This window comes from Ostrea edulis, chromosome 5 (genome assembly GCF_947568905.1).
Source record: "Ostrea edulis chromosome 5, xbOstEdul1.1, whole genome shotgun sequence".
NCBI classification, from domain to species: domain Eukaryota; kingdom Metazoa; phylum Mollusca; class Bivalvia; order Ostreida; family Ostreidae; genus Ostrea; species Ostrea edulis.
The window spans coordinates 53,641,788-53,657,950 of record NC_079168.1 but is presented as its reverse complement, the minus strand read 5'-3'; the positions used below and the strand labels follow the sequence as shown (position 1 = coordinate 53,657,950).

General features: G+C 36.6%; 1 protein-coding gene and 1 long non-coding RNA gene across 3 annotated transcripts in view; one reads left to right on the top strand and one right to left on the bottom strand.

Annotated features, from left to right (window-relative positions):
* The window catches only part of LOC125656848 (uncharacterized), a 4,293-nt gene extending 1,648 nt beyond the window's left edge, over positions 1 to 2,645 (top strand). The window contains exons 3-4 of one of the 2 annotated variants that reach the window (XR_008802882.1): positions 237 to 294; positions 1,976 to 2,645. This is a non-coding gene — a long non-coding RNA (uncharacterized LOC125656848). The remainder of the gene's footprint in view (positions 1 to 236; positions 295 to 1,975) is intronic. The other variant, XR_008802881.1, reaches the window with a different exon arrangement.
* LOC130054575 (von Willebrand factor D and EGF domain-containing protein-like) overlaps positions 1 to 15,951 on the bottom strand; it is a 45,961-nt gene extending 30,010 nt beyond the window's left edge. Inside the window, exons 1-4 of the mRNA XM_056164835.1 lie at positions 15,824 to 15,951; positions 5,548 to 5,748; positions 5,202 to 5,366; positions 4,710 to 5,038 (exon numbers count right to left, since the gene is read on the bottom strand). Coding sequence (XP_056020810.1) covers positions 4,710 to 5,038; positions 5,202 to 5,366; positions 5,548 to 5,748; positions 15,824 to 15,887 — 759 coding nt within the window. The 5' untranslated portion in view covers positions 15,888 to 15,951. The remainder of the gene's footprint in view (positions 1 to 4,709; positions 5,039 to 5,201; positions 5,367 to 5,547; positions 5,749 to 15,823) is intronic.
* Positions 15,952 to 16,163: the final 212 nt, after the last annotated feature.

Here is a 16,163-nt window from a genome sequence, read left to right as displayed (position 1 = left end):
GCATACTCAAAAAGACTAGTTGTTTTGTTGTCAATGACGCACATATATATGTACACATGTGTATGAGCTCAGTATCATTTGTAAAAATGATTAATTCTAATTAGGTCAATGTTGAGAATCACTCAAGTGACCTACATGTTGTTATTTGTGTGCGTCAGTCATCATAAGACGTTAATTGAACATTAATATTTTTTCTTGATAACCACCCTTCCAATTCTTTTCAAATTTCTTTTAAGCATCTTTGGGACAAGGGGAATTAACATAGATTGTAAATCTAAGGACTCTGGATTGACGGTACTTTTAAAAATACTCTATACCAAAATTGAGAATTTTGTTTTAGAACCAGGGTTTGATTTCTTCAATTTTATGGAGAAAACTTTTTCAGATATACACTTCGTTAAATTGTAGAGTTGGGGAAGGGGGGGTTATAAGTGTATTTGACATTTATTTGTGTCCAAATTATGCAATGAATACTGAGGATTTCAGTAGTAGTCTGTTTTTAAAACAACAGACACCTAGAATTAAGAGCACAATGAAAGCATACATGTGATAAGGAGAGGGGTGGGGGGGTGACTTCATAATAATGCCTGAAAATTCTTAACAAGTAAATTTTAACAAAAATTTTCACTAGAGATGCCAATTCAAGATAATTAACATGCTTTGTTTATTGGCATCTGGTGTACATTTAGCAACAAGTAACATGTATGCGTTGGTTGTACATGTGTTTTAGGCATATCTTATTGCATGTTTTGTTGTGTTTGGTTGTCGAAAATATTGATAGAAATTAATAATGAAGAATTACTGATATACTAAGGACATCATGATTCTGATCTAAAGAAATTGAGGACTAGTTAATATTTACATACTTTGTTACATCATGACCATACATTGCTTGCAAGAAAAACACACATGGACTACATACATGTAATCAGTGACTAAGACATTTTGTTCAGTTATACTGTTTTCAAGTCATTACACTTAATTCTTAGAAAAATTCCTTAACTGGCAATTGATTGCAATCAGAAATTGCAAATTTTCTATTTATTCCTTACTTGACACCATCGAATGACAGTAATGTGATGCGCGCTCCCTGTAATCAGGGGGAAATAACTCGTATAGCATTGTGAAAAATGTAGCTCACTGATTATTCATATACGTTTGAAATATTTTATGGTTATACAAGATTTTTTACAATAATTATTGAAAAAGACTCGAACACAATTTATGTTCATGTTATGCATAAATCTTATTAAATCATTGACTCCGCAAAATATTATGACATCACAGGAGGGTGGAACTACCTTAAATAAAGCTGAATGCTTATGAAGGAAAAACAGAAGGGGGTACCAAAATTGCGAATTTTGAAAACACAGGGTTGTGAATGTGGGTCCAAAAGAGTCATATAGTGTATAACATGGAGTTTGTAGCCCTTAGAGCTATAGTGATACTTTGAATTTTTTTAAATTTGATTAATACTCAGGTAACCAATAAGGTTTGTGGACATCTTGTTAATTTATGAGTATTAACACTATTAATAGCTCTTCAATACAGCATAAACACATGTATACAAACTGTATCAAAACATAACATCCTTTAGGCCAATTCAACTTAATTAGTAAGATTATCATCCTGGGTCACCAAAAAGTATGGGGCAGACTGTGGGAAGATTTTATTTTTTAATTTTTATTTTCTGAGAAATATATTGATGACAAACGAGTTTCTGTCAACAGAAGTGCATAATTTAATGCCAGATATATAAATCTATGTTATTTCACAGATGATTTTTGAGGGGCGGGTGGGCGGGCATGATAATCTATCAACTAAGTAATTAATTAAGTGGTAAAATTACTATTCTAGCATCATGAATGATCTTGTACATGTAAATTTAGTTCAATCAAATTGAATTAGGTGTGTACTGTATGAAAATGTGAAAAATAAGATGAACTTTTCAATATTTGTTCAACACATTTTTTAGAACTTGAAGAGCAGAAGATGCATTCCATGACTGTTATGTGATATAGAAGACAAAGAAGAGCTCTTGAGAATGGAAAAAAAAAACCTGCGAGTTTTACAGTCAATGAACACACCTCACGATACAAGTCCATCCTGATTCAGTAAACTATTCTTCTAAGGAAACACCATGACTTAGTTAAGATAAGTTTTGGTGTCAGAAGACTAATGTAACTAAAACATTGCAAAATTAACCTGCAAGTGTCTTATGTGAGCCTACTGAATAAGGATTCATTACTGAACAGTTGAAGGAAAATCACTATTATAATGATTTTTAAAAAAAGATGATTGTGTTGTTTGGATAACATTGTGATCCATGTTTGTTGAATAAACAACTTTGCAAAAATGAGTTGCTCTGTGTAATATTATAAATTTACTAATTACTGGTATGTCAACATAGATTACAGTAACACTGAACAAACTTCAATAAATTTTAAAGTTTCATGCAGTTTCTGCAGTAGAAAATGACACCTATTGATTTTCTGGTCCAAAGGTCACCAGGTGCAATACAATACTCTGTACAATTGATGTCTGACCAGTTTCTTCAGAACCCTTTGATTGATAGTGATATTTCATACAGGGGTTGGTCACTGGTAGTATATGACCCCCATTGATTTTCAGGTCAAAAGATTAAAAATGGCAGGGGCCGAGTGGTTGGAGCATAGCGTTCAAAATGACACGGCCTCAGTCGGCGCGGGTTCGAATCCCGCTCGCGCTGGTATTAAGTGAGAAAGTTTCCCAATTTACTTTCGGAAGGTCGGTGGTCTCTTCTCAGGTACATTGTATCTGGGTTCTCACTTTCACCAATAAACACTGGGCACCACCAGAAAAGTGTTGAGTGTGGCGGAAAATATCAATAAATCAATCAATTAAAAATGACTAGGTGCAATGTAGCTAGTACTCTATGCAATGGTGTCCCCCCAATATCTTGGGCCTGTTGTTCAATTATGATATTTTATATGTTGGTTGGTTATGAATAGTAGATGACCCTAATGATTTCCAGGTCAAAGGTCAACAAATACAAGGCAGTACAATGAACAATTTATTGGTATCTACCCAATATCTTGAGAAGACTTTTTATAGTTATTGATAATAGTTTACATGACAATACAGTACATGTAATATAGCTCGTTTATGGAAATGATTGCAAAATCTACTTGGTGTTTGGGGAGGGGGGGGGTGGTCCTACTGGATTACAGTTTATGTTTACATGGTTTTTTTAAATCACTCTAACTAATTTTTATTAATATGTTAAACTTCTCCATGTTTATTTTTGAAATATCAATTGCTCATATTGTTCATTTTAACTGAAAATGGTGTAGGTTGTATTATTTGTCATTAGTATGAATTTTTGGCAAAATGCCCAAATCTACAGTTTTCGTACTACAATAGATCTATTGCACTACGTTTCACCATTAATCTTTTTATATACATTAAGAGTCTTTGATATGGACATCCTTTGATGACAGTTGATTATGCTGTATGTATTTTCCAAATTATCTAAATTCATCAACGAAATCCAACAAAAAATCCCGTTTTGGCAAAATGCCCAAAATCTACAGTTTTCGTGCTACAATAGATCTATTGCACTACGTTTCACCATTAATCTTTTTATATATATTAAGAGTCTTTGATATGGACATCCTTTGATGAAGTTGATTATGCTGTATGTATTTTCTAAATTCATCAACGAAATCCAACAAAAAATTCCGTTTTGGCAAAATGCCCAAATCTACAGTTTTCGTGCTACAATAGATCTATTGCACTACGTTTCACCATTAATCTTTTTATATATATTAAGAGTCTTTGATATGGACATCCTTTAATGACAGTTGATTATGCTGTATGTATTTTCCAAATTATCTAAATTCATCAACGAAATCCAACAAAAAATCCCGTTTTGGCAAAATGCCCAAATCTACAGTTTTCGTGCTACAATAGATCTATTGCACTACGTTTCACCATTAATCTTTTTATATATATTAAGAGTCTTTGATATGGACATCCTTTGATGGCAGTTGATTATGCTGTATGTATTTTCCAAATTATCTAAATTCATCAACGAAATCCAACAAAAAATCCCGTTTTGGCAAAATGCCCAAATCTACTGTTTTCATGCTACTACAGATCAATTGCACTACGTTTCACCATTAATCTTTTTATATATATTAAGAGTCTTTGATATGGACATCCTTTGATGACAGTTGATTATAGTGTATGTATTTTCCAAATTATCTAAATTCATCAACGAAATCCAACAAAAAATCACTTTTTGGCAAAGTGCCAAATTATAATACATTGGTACAGCGGTCAGTAACACACACTTTACCATAGGTGGATATAGATACCATAAATAAGGAGGGAATTTTATGGGGAATCGAGATTTATGGAGAAAATTAGTTGTCTTTTTTAATTTTTTATATACCACAAGGACAAAACATGGGCAAAACGGGCTGAATTTTGCAGTTCAATTAGCCCTCATAGACTGCTGTCGGTTTCCATGGCAACGGATGATAGAAATTTGGTGGTGGGGTTGAAATTATGTAAGATGGTGCAAGTAAAGTTAATACTGTGAAAATCAAAGAAATCTGTGACATTGAGTGGCCAGACCCTATCTGATTTCTTTGATTTTTACATAGAATTGATCTTAAGCATTCAACAGTAAATTGCTGTTCCCTTTACAACATTTTGTACCTTACCACCATGTTTAAATGATACTGATCATTCCAGTGTTCTGGTAGTAATCTAGTCGTAGAAAGATTTCCGTATTCCACATTTTTCAATCCTCTAACGGTATCGCCATTTATGTACCAAGCTATGTCGAAGTAACAAGGACTGATGGATGGACTATCAAAGTAGCACTCAAAAAAACTCAAGACAGATGGACCAAACGGATCTGGAAGAATTGCAGGACCTGTCGCTAAATCTGCGATTACAGTTGGGGAGACAGGTATGGACGGAAGTGTCTGGCAGCCTGGTGTGAAACCATTCTCTGATCCTTGTCCGTCCGGACATTTGACTTCCTCTCCTACATGATATAAACTTTTCTTTAATGTGTTGAATGGACTTATTTTACCTGCATTAGATTGATATAAATAATAACGATATGATAAAACATCAACCATTAAAATAACAATTTTAAAACGGTAAATCAGAAAGAACTATTAACACAATAGAAGACAGGGATTTACCGAAACAGTAACCGGTAGCTGTAGCGGATGTCTTCCTCAAATAATACACATTAAAGGTCCCACAGTTTGCTATTTGAATGGGTATGTTTGACTCGCAGGTGCTCCCAACACCAACAACACATGCATTCCTGCTAACAACACCATCTGCTTGGCTGGGCAAATTCCCTGGACAAGATATTTCAAAACCAAATAATTATCATAATTTAAAAAAAAAAAACTCAAATTATGATAAAGGTTTGAAAACAAATACAATAATTCAACTAGATTATCATAAAAGTAAGTGTACCTTTACTTAAAATGTATGCTTACTTGTGTTTTTAAACGACATTTAGGTAGATAAACATACCATTGAGCCACACTGGAAAAATAGTACCACATTTACTTAATGCGGGAGGACTTCTAACCATATCATTTCCCGCTCCACTCTGGAAGCGGTACCATCCCTCGGTCAGAAAGTTGTCCGATATCGCCGTGTCTGAGGAAGTAAGCTGGTATCCAGCGGACCTCTTATATTGATTTGATTGTAGGATGTAGTTATTGCATTGACCTACAATAATAATGTCATTTATTATTATTTAGATAAATGTTTTAATCCATGGGCAGGCGCGACAACTTCTGCGACCTTGTTCAACTCCAAAAAATCATATTTGATAGCATGTTGTCAAGCCTGAACTGACACTGATCTAATCTCAGCGAGATTCGTCGAGGCTGAATATTTGGACTGACGCCTCTTCCGAATCTTAGACCAGTGTCACATAAAGTGATTCGGGAAATCTTGCCTGAGCTTCGGCCGCTTGTTGCGATTAAAATGGGTTAAATTGAATTTCTTGTCCGCTTCAACTTTTCGCCTTAGACATCCTATTAACTCCCTATCACAATGAAACATGCATTTCTTACCTTTACAAGGTGTAAATCCCACAGTAATTCAAGTTGACTATTTTCGAAGCCATTGCAAACGGCCACCATTTCATATTTTACCTTCTCAACACTGGAGAGTTCCGATAGTTTAGGACGCCTTCAAATAGATTGATTAAATATTAGTTTTCTTTTTATTGCTTTTAATTTTTATGCTTAAATGCTTTGTACAAAGTAATTGTCAACCAGTAAGTTCTGTATTTTCAATCATAGTACATATTGTCATGAAGTAGTATATCGGAACTCTCCAGTGTTGAGAAGGTAAAATATGAAATGGTGGCCGTTTGCAATGGCTTCGAAAATAGTCAACTTGAATTACTGTGGGATTTACACCTTGTAAAGGTAAGAAATGCATGTTTCATTGTGATAGGGAGTTAATAGGATGTCTAAGGCGAAAAGTTGAAGCGGACAAGAAATTCAATTTAACCCATTTTAATCGCAACAAGCGGCCGAAGCTCAGGCAAGATTTCCCGAATCACTTTATGTGACACTGGTCTGAGATTCGGAAGAGGCGTCAGTCCAAATATTCAGCCTCGACGAATCTCGCTGAGATTAACACTGATCATCTGCAGCATTTTTTGGCCATGTTTACAAATTTCGTAGAAGATATTTGGAATAGAAATCCATCAACATCCATCGACGTTATGCCGCCCATGAAACGACGCGGAGCTACTGTTAACAGCAAAACGAAGAGCCGTAAAACGTTTGGTACAGGGGTTAAAGCCCGAAACGGAGTTGAAACGGCGAGGTCAACACAAACAAAGGCTGTGGGTCAAAATCTGACCCCCATAATGGTAGACCTTCATGATGAGCCACCCGTGGTCACCAGTTTTTCGCCCAAGCCAATTTCCCAGGATATCGGTGCTGTATGTGAAGCGCAAGCGGGACAGGGTCAACAGGTAACCATGTTATCAACTTTGTTGGTCACGATTCTATATATCACTATAATCAGTCAGGCGAAAATCATGAAACATTAACAGGCTTACCGTTTGGTGAACGGGTTCATGTCAGTCGGCCAAATGTCAAGTTAAGCATATTTGGCTCAGTAGGATTTCATGTACCTCCGGCCATTAAATCTAAAATTTGGGCAGGGCAGTACATTGATTTGCCCCTCCTTTTGAAGCAAGCCCGCGACTTGCACACTGACCCCCATGTTACTGGGGAGCTTGTTATCAAGGATGGGTAAATCATGATTGAAAAGCAGCAGCCAACATTCATACTTGGACAACAGCTTTTATTAGTTACATGTCTATTTATTTAGAGAAGTTCTCAGACAGGGGTCAGGAACTGTTAAAATACATGCACAACATTCGCCTCGCAGCTAGCAGAGTGGGCCATGCTGGTTGGTCCAAGTATGACGAGCAATATCGCCTTAAAAAAGAGCGGTACCCATCCTCATCATGGGGGATCGTGGATTCGGAATTATGGGTCATGTACATATCACCCCCACAGCTCGAGCAGTCAACTCGGGTTACTGACAGGGACTCGGTCAACAATAGGAATAATTTCCCTTTCGTAGCAATTTTAGACAAAAACAACAAATCATACAGGGACATAACACCCAGGGCGGGGGACAAGGGGCCAAATATAACCAAGTCCCCAACAAAATTTCAAAGCCAATGGGTATCTGCTATGCCTTCAACAGGGGCTCCTGTTCTTTCAACCCCTGTAAGTTTCGACACCGATGCACTGCCTGTGGCGGACCACACCCTCAAGCAAAATGTTCCCAGTAGTGGAATTCACCCAAATTTGTACAGCTTAGCGTATACCCCCATCAAATATCTTGAGTTATGTAATGCACTTTCATCATACCCTGTTATACCAGATAGAATTCAGATCATGCATGGTTTTAAATTTGGTTTTCTCCTGCATTATGCAGGCCCAAGGACACATAGGGAAGTCAGAAATTTGAAGTCGGCACGCTTAGCACCTATGATGATAAAACAAAAGTTAGATAAGGAAGTTAGCTTGGGTAGAATGGCAGACCCTTTTGAGGTCATTCCTTTTCCTACTTTAAGAGTTTCACCAGTCGCACTTGTACTCAAAAAAGATGGTGACCAACGTTTGATTCATCATCTATCATATCCACAATTCGAGTCTATCAATTACTTTATTGACCCAGATATTTGTACTGTCAAATATAGTAATGTGGATGAAGCAGTTCTTATGATCCAAAATTTAGGTTGGGGGCATTTTTAGCTAAAGCTGACCTGAAAAGTGCTTTCCATTTACTGCCCATCAACCCAGGTGACTTCAATCTACTTGGCATTAAATGTAATGGTCAATATTATTATGACAAATGCTTGCCATTTGGTTCGAAACTTTCTTTTGCTCTATTTAACTTTAGCACGTTTTTGCATTGGCTGCTGGCTAAGGCATCTGGTAACCATAACATAATACATTACCTTACCGATTTTTTATTTGGGGGACATCTCAAGACGACACATGTTGACACACTTTACAGGTATTTCACCAAGTTAGTGACCGGCTTGGTGTCCCTATCGCTCCAGACAAGACAGTTGAGCCAACTACTTGTTTAGTGTTTCTAGGTGTTGAATTCGACACCTTATCCATGCAGATGCAATTGCCTCAAGATAAATTTACGGAGTTGGTTAAGATAATACAGGACTGCATTGGCGCTAAGAAAATTACTCTACGTGACCTGCAATATATTATTGGGTCATTAAACTTTGCTTGTCAGGTCGAAGTCGCAGGTCGAGCTTTCATTAGGAGGCTGATAGATGCTACTATTGGAGTTAGGAGGCCTAATTTCAAAATTAGGGTATCTACTGCCATGAAGTTAGATTTTGAGATGTGGTTACAATTCCTTAATCAGTACAATGGAGTTACTATATTTCCTGATAGATTTTGGGTTGCTAGTGAATCTATTAATTTTTACACTGATAGTGCTGGTGGTCAGTCAGGTGGTTTTGGTATTTTTTTAAGGGCAAATGGGCTTTTGGCAGATGGCTGCACCAATGGTCTGTGCTAGGTAGGCTTAAGGATATGACGTTCTTGGAAAAGTTCCCAGTGGCTGCTGCTCTATCAGTTTGGGGGCCATTACTGTCAAACAAAAGGATATTGTTTCTTATTGATAACCAAGCAGTAGTTTATATCATGAATAAACAAACCTCCAAATCTCCAAATGTCATGGTTTTGGTCAGGCAATTTGTGCTTCAAACCCTAACCTTTAATATCATATTCAGAGCCGAGTATATAGATACAAAATCAAATGACATAACAGATTCAATTTCTCGTTGTCAGTGGTCTCGATTTCGGGCATTAGCACCTCGGGCAGATCCAGTGCCTACCCCACTTCCCCCAGAAATATGGCAGGTTTAAGGGAAGAGGCTAGTAGACTACTGCAGGCATCTGTGGCTGACAAAACTTGGCAGACCTATAATACAGCGTGTGAAAGCTTCAGTCAGTTCAGGTATTAATTCCAACTACCAGTTGTTTGGCCAGCCCCACTAGATCACATTGTGCAATTTTTAGATTACTTGTCTCTTAAAGGTCGGTCACCCTCTTGTATGAGAACTTATATGTGTGGTTTGTCTTACATGTTCAAAATTCAAGGTCTGGTGGACAATACCAAATCCTTCGTGGTCGCTAAAATTTTGGAGGGAGCAAACAGGCTCAAACAGACTCAAGACACTCGAGCTCCAATTACATATAACATCCTTGTCAAGATCATGCAGGCACTGGGCAGCATTTGTACATCAAGCTACGAAACTTACCTATTTCAGGCTGCATTTGGCATGGCGTTTTTTGGATTCCTGCGCGTAGGCAAATTAACAATTACATCACTTAAGAGTTCTGACTTAAGACCATTGCGACGTAGTGACATCGACATTGTTAGATCCAATGGCCGTCGCTTAATTAAGCTTACAATTCGACAATCCAAAACTTACCAGTCAGGTAGGTCATGTACTTTTGTTTCTTTCAGAAACAGGGGATGTTGCCTGTCCTGTATCCGCACTTAGCCAGTATTTATCAGTCAGAAACACCACCTTACCATCCAATAGTCCGCTGCTAGTGCATTTTGACGGTAATCCCCTCACGCGTTATCAATTTGCTGCTCTCTTGTCTAAATCTTTGAGTTTTTGTCATATTAGCACTGCACATTTTAAATCCCATTCTTTTCGTATTGGAGCTGCTACTGAGGCAGCAATGAGGGGCATTCCAGATCAAACAATCAAGCAGTGGGGAAGGTGGAAGTCGAGCACTTACACCACATATATTAGATGTCCCTAATTCCAATTATTTACTAGCATTTGCTTACTTCATATGTACTAACAAACCTCAAGTTTTATAGGTAGAAAGAAAATCATTTGGGTGTTTGGCTCTTCAATTGTCTACTGGGCTGCACGCAGTGCCATCAAACGTCCAGGAGGGAAGCACCTGAACCTACAACTGAGCAACGGCAGCATACTGTGGTTTGGAAGTAAGGGAATGAAATGGGAAGACTTTGACTCCTTGTTCGAACACAAGTTAACAAGAGGCCCATGGGCCTAGAATCGCTCTTCTGATACATTGTAGAACAGGCAAAAATTCTCACTAACTAGGATTCATCAATTAACAAGGTTTTAAAGACATATCACATGATAATGTATGAAGGGGATATCATACACTACACTATTAGATTAGACAATCAAAAATAATTACAAAATGAAGTTACTTAAACTACGTGCATATCGGGGTAGTACATATTTCTCTTCTACATTAATTTTTTCAAGGGACATAGAGACGGTTGGGGTGCTAAATACCGAATTTACTATGTTTTGGTCGACACACTGAAGACTCAAGATACATCAACTGACAAGTCAAATAGTATTCAAATATAGCCGTCAAATTCCAAAAGAAGGCCACAGTGACCTACTTTTTGGTCGACACACTCCAAAGACTCAAGATGCATCAACTGACAAAGTTTGATAATTGAAGTCAAATAGTATCTGAAATATTCAGATATAAACGTCTAATTCCAAAAGTAGGTCACAGTGACCTACTTTTTGGTTGACACACTCTGAAGACTCAAGACCCATCAACTGACAAAGCTTGATGATTGCAAGTCAAATAGTATCTGAAATATTCAAATATAGCCGTCAAAATCCAAAAATAGGTAACGGTGACCTACTTTTTAGGTAACACTCTCTGAAGACTCAACGTGCATCAAATGACAAAGTTTGATGATCCTAGCTTACATAGTGTCCAAAATATGCATCTAAAATTGAGTGAAATTTGAATGTCTGCAAAATTCAAAAAGTAGGTCACTGTGACCTACTTTTTTTTATAAAAATGTTTTGAGGCCTCTAGACGCATCAACTTACAAGGTTTGATGATTTTAAATCTCTCGGTATCTGAAATAACAACCCAAAATGTATTCATAATTGAATAGCCATAAAATGCAGAAAGTAGGTCATGGTGACATACTTTTTACATGACGCACTTTAAGGTCCCATGATCCATCAACTGACAACTTTTGATGATCATAGGCTCAAAAGTGTCCAAGATATTCATCAAAATCCATTTAATAATAATACCTGCGAAATTCAAAAAGTAGATCACCATGACCTACTTTTGAGACAACATGATATTATGTTCTAAGATGCATCAACTGACAAAATTTGATGATCCTAGTCCTAATACTAAGCAAAATATCAAAGTTTTAACAAAACAAAATTTAAGGTCAACTTTGAAGTGACCTTGAGACCACACCCTTTGCCCCAGGATGATATGCCTTGAACAATTTTTTTTTATCTACAACCTATCCTCATCCTTATGCATAAGTTTGGTGATAATTTGCCCAGTGGTTATTGAGAAGATTTTTTAGCAACCACTACTTTTGTTTGCATTTTCCTAATTATATCCCCTTGTTAAAGGGCCACAACCCTAGTTTTAGTACAAATGAAAGGCCTTGGGCCAAGGATACCCTGTGACAAATTTGACAAAAATTGGCCAAGGGGTTCTTGAGATATAGCCCTTTTTCCAAAAGGTTGAAGCACACCGCACGTCACACATATGGCCATATGATTAGCTCTTTGAGCCTTCGGCTCAGAAAAGCTAAAAACATATCCTCCCCCAGACTACCTGGTTGTACATCTGGGTTCCAATGATATATGAATTGTTTCTGCATTGGAACTTTTCCATTGCATCAAATGTTCATTCTTAAGATGCAAATTGTAAGCCCCCAACTTGGCAATCATATGGTCTGACATGTTACCATGTTTGTATTGGCACAGTGCCAAAGATGCATTTAAGGTTGAGGCCGTCTGCAAAAATGTCAACCGCAAGGTCAAACAGTTTTTAAAACAAGAGGAGACCTGGTAATTCGATACTCTTCAATCACATTTGCCGACAAACAGCTTTTCAGGTACGACGGAACCCATTTTAATGAGTTGGGTAACTGTATTCCTCAACAATCTACAAGGGGGAATGGAAACCTTTCTGTTGTCTAAGCAGGTCATCAAGGTCTATCCCGATGAAATATATATTTGTTACCTCTCCCTCATGGCTTAAACTATATTTCTTCTCTTAAAAGTTGGGATTTCAATTAGCTTATTATCAAACTAATTATCATGGTCATAGCTGATAACGCTTGGTGGCGGGTGGGCTTGTATAGACAAACCCATTTGGCGGAATTCGGGGATTACCATAAATGAGGATTTCTCTTATGTCTGGCTCAAAACTCTGGATAATCTATCCTCAGTACTGGGGAGGATTTGGGGCCAACTCCGTGGTACCTGACTGACCGGCTTGATCCTTGCTGTACCAAGGACAAGTTTTTTGGTTTAACCCTGGGGGTCTTAACCAAAGTATTCACCAGGGGAGACAGGATAGTGTTAGGGCTCGAGTCAGAACTGAAATTCCTCATTGTATGCGTCGTTCACTCTTGAAAGGTGGTACCAAGACGTCTGTTCCCATCACAGTTACCTGTGGGGGCGCTTTGCGCCAGTGTCAAAGGGAGGTAATCCCTGGGTGCTTGGTGATTCCCCGGGTTGGCCGCAGGGGTAGATTTTAATTTTAAATGGATTGTGCCAAACACTCGCCACCAAATGTTGCAGTTTGTCAATAAATTTCTCAAATTTTACTGTTTCTCTTCCTTTCTGCATCATGGATTAAATAATATTGAATCAATCAATATGCTGTAAGAAGTACAGTACTAAACTTAATCTAATATCTATTTATATCAGTATTTACTAAGAATGATTACTACAGACTGCAAACGAGAGGTTCATGGATTACTCATCCGAACAACTGCGTTTTCCATTTGAAAAAAAACAACACCCTTAACATTGAGCACAGTGTAAATATTCTTGATGCTGGGATACTGATTTGATAAATTGTGCTCTTGTGGTTCTTGAGAAGATTTTCAAAGATTAAATCTCTATGGCTAACTTGAATTTACACACTACAGGAAAATGTTTGCAAATCATTTGGACAAATCATATGCTAGCGGTTCTTGAGGAAAAGTTTTAGAAGTAAAGTCCTATACATTCCTCTGTAAAAAAAAAAAAAAAACAACAAAAAAAACAAAACAAAAAAAAAAAAAAAACTTAGGCAGCGACTAACGTTACAATACAGATTCCTAGTATGTGGTGATGACGATATTGTTCCTGTTCACAATAAGCTTTAGAAAATCAAATTATAAGGTATGATGTACCACGTACATTATAGAATATAGACTGGTTTGGAACAGATTATGCCCTAAAACATGGTTCAAAATTATCTAAATTCCTTAATGATATTGCTTACTTACCATTTAAAGAAATTGTGTCCTTATGGTTCTTACAACTCCAAAATTCAATTGTGGCTCCAGTGAGCATATTGATTTGATAAATTGTAGACTTACTGTTCTTGAGAAATAGGCTTAAAGATTTACTTTTTCTATAAAAGTTTAAGAGAGCTATCAGTGATAAATCTCATAACTCGTATAAGGAATACAAAATAAAGATTTGGGCAAACACGAATTCCTGGACATACTAGACTCCTTTTGTGTCATAACCCACGGGTGATCATGTAGTGTAAATAAACTTGATTCTTCATATCATAGTTTTCTGTCGTAATGCATGACAGTGCAGAAGACCACATAAACGGAGTCCGACTAGAATGAATACACTGTACATGTATATATTCTAAAATCAGTACCACCCGATGAAATTGTATCTTATTTTAGTTACATGAAGTTTAGTAAAAATGTGTTATATCGTTGATAAACAATTTGAGATTACCACTTTGTCATTCAGAAATTCATCAAATTTACATGATCTTTTCTTTTCCTTTTATAGATGTTTTCGTATGATTTCATTTTAGCTGGACTTTGCTTTCAGCAAAGTCCTACCTGTAAGCGTTCAAATAGTCACCCTTACTATAAATCGCACAACAGAGACAATAAACAAAAACCAAACAGCCTCAAAGTAGAAACTTCCGTTATACAAATAGTCACAAAGAGAGACGATACTTCAACAAACACATAGATGAAGATTGGATTTTTGATTGGGAATAGAATTTTTTTATTGCTATCATACGTTAGTGTGTTTGTGTGTGTGTACCTAATGCGCAATCACTATTTTCATTGGTTGAAATACTGTTGTTTGCAAGGGAGATAATTTGGTGCTGATCTAATCTATGTAAAACTGAAAGAGACACTTCAGCTCATGTTACGCAAAAATCATAAATTGACAATTTTCCCAGAGCTTTTTCAATTTTTTTTTTTTTTTGCAGAGTTGAATGTATAGCCTTAGCAAAAATACATATAACACATTTGAATCGTTGAAAATTTTCCTTTAAACGCAAAAAATAGATACTTTTTGACGGTCCTTTGAAAAATTCATCGAGACTCCTCCTTTAATTCGGTCTGCAGACGCATGCGCACAGACGGTAAACAGTAAAGCATGTCATCCAATGTGAAAGCGTACAGTAGATAGACCCAGAATTTTGAATGATTATGCGAAAAAGGTGGTTAACATAAAACGAGATACAAGTCATAAGGATAAAATTTACGTTGGGATCAGTAATCAAGAGCTAGGAGACACACACGCAGGGCTTTAAAAGTAATGAACTACAAAAATTGCGGCGCCCATATAGATCACGATAATTTCAATGAGTGTATGTAGAGATGATTTCTTTTTCTTTTGCTGATTTTGACTTTTTCCTTTTTCGTACATTTTACCTTTAGAACCTTGATGCGCGGATGGACCTTCGGTCCGTCCGAGCTTCGCTAGATATTTCAAATGATAATGAAAATAAAACATCTCGGTTACTTTTCAAGCATGTAAGTAAGGGGAAAGTGTGTTTCTTCCCAACGTCCATTAACATCATTCTCATTGCCCTGGTTTCAAATTTAAACATGCCATTTTGTAAAAATAGGAATCCCGCAAACGTGTATATATTCAATCATAAAAACTTTCCAAAACTGGAATAAACCAGTAAAAATCATAAAACCTGCGCAAGTTGTAGCCTAAACGTCTATCAGAAACATAAATCTATGCGGAAAGCAATACTTCCTGAATATACATAAATTATTTCACATAAAAAAGACAAGAAATAAACAAACAAATTAAGCAGGGATAATAACTCAGAATGTATGCGTTAAAAAAAAACACAAGGTACTATATACTGCATACATGTACATTGGGAAAATTTATCAATCTACAAAAGCATTAAATTGCAGACTGAACGTAAATGATGCACCGATTAATTAAACATACCTGATGCAGGTACTACGAGTGAAACGGTAGAAATGAAAGTGAAATATATCACACTGTTCCACATATCCTATGTTGTCAGAAAATGATAAATTTTCAGAAAAACATTCAAATTACAGTGAAAATTAAATATATTTTTAAAGTTTGGTTTTCGTATTTATAGTTAATCGACTTTTGCTTCCGGTCTTTCAAAGACCAATCAGATATAATCAATTCTCGTCGACCAGGATGTAAATTTGATCTTCAATGTCATTTCAAAATGTACACACAAAGGTGCCAAGGAGGCATGAAACATTATGTAACACAAATGATATGCATTCTCATTTAAAAGCACATGAATATT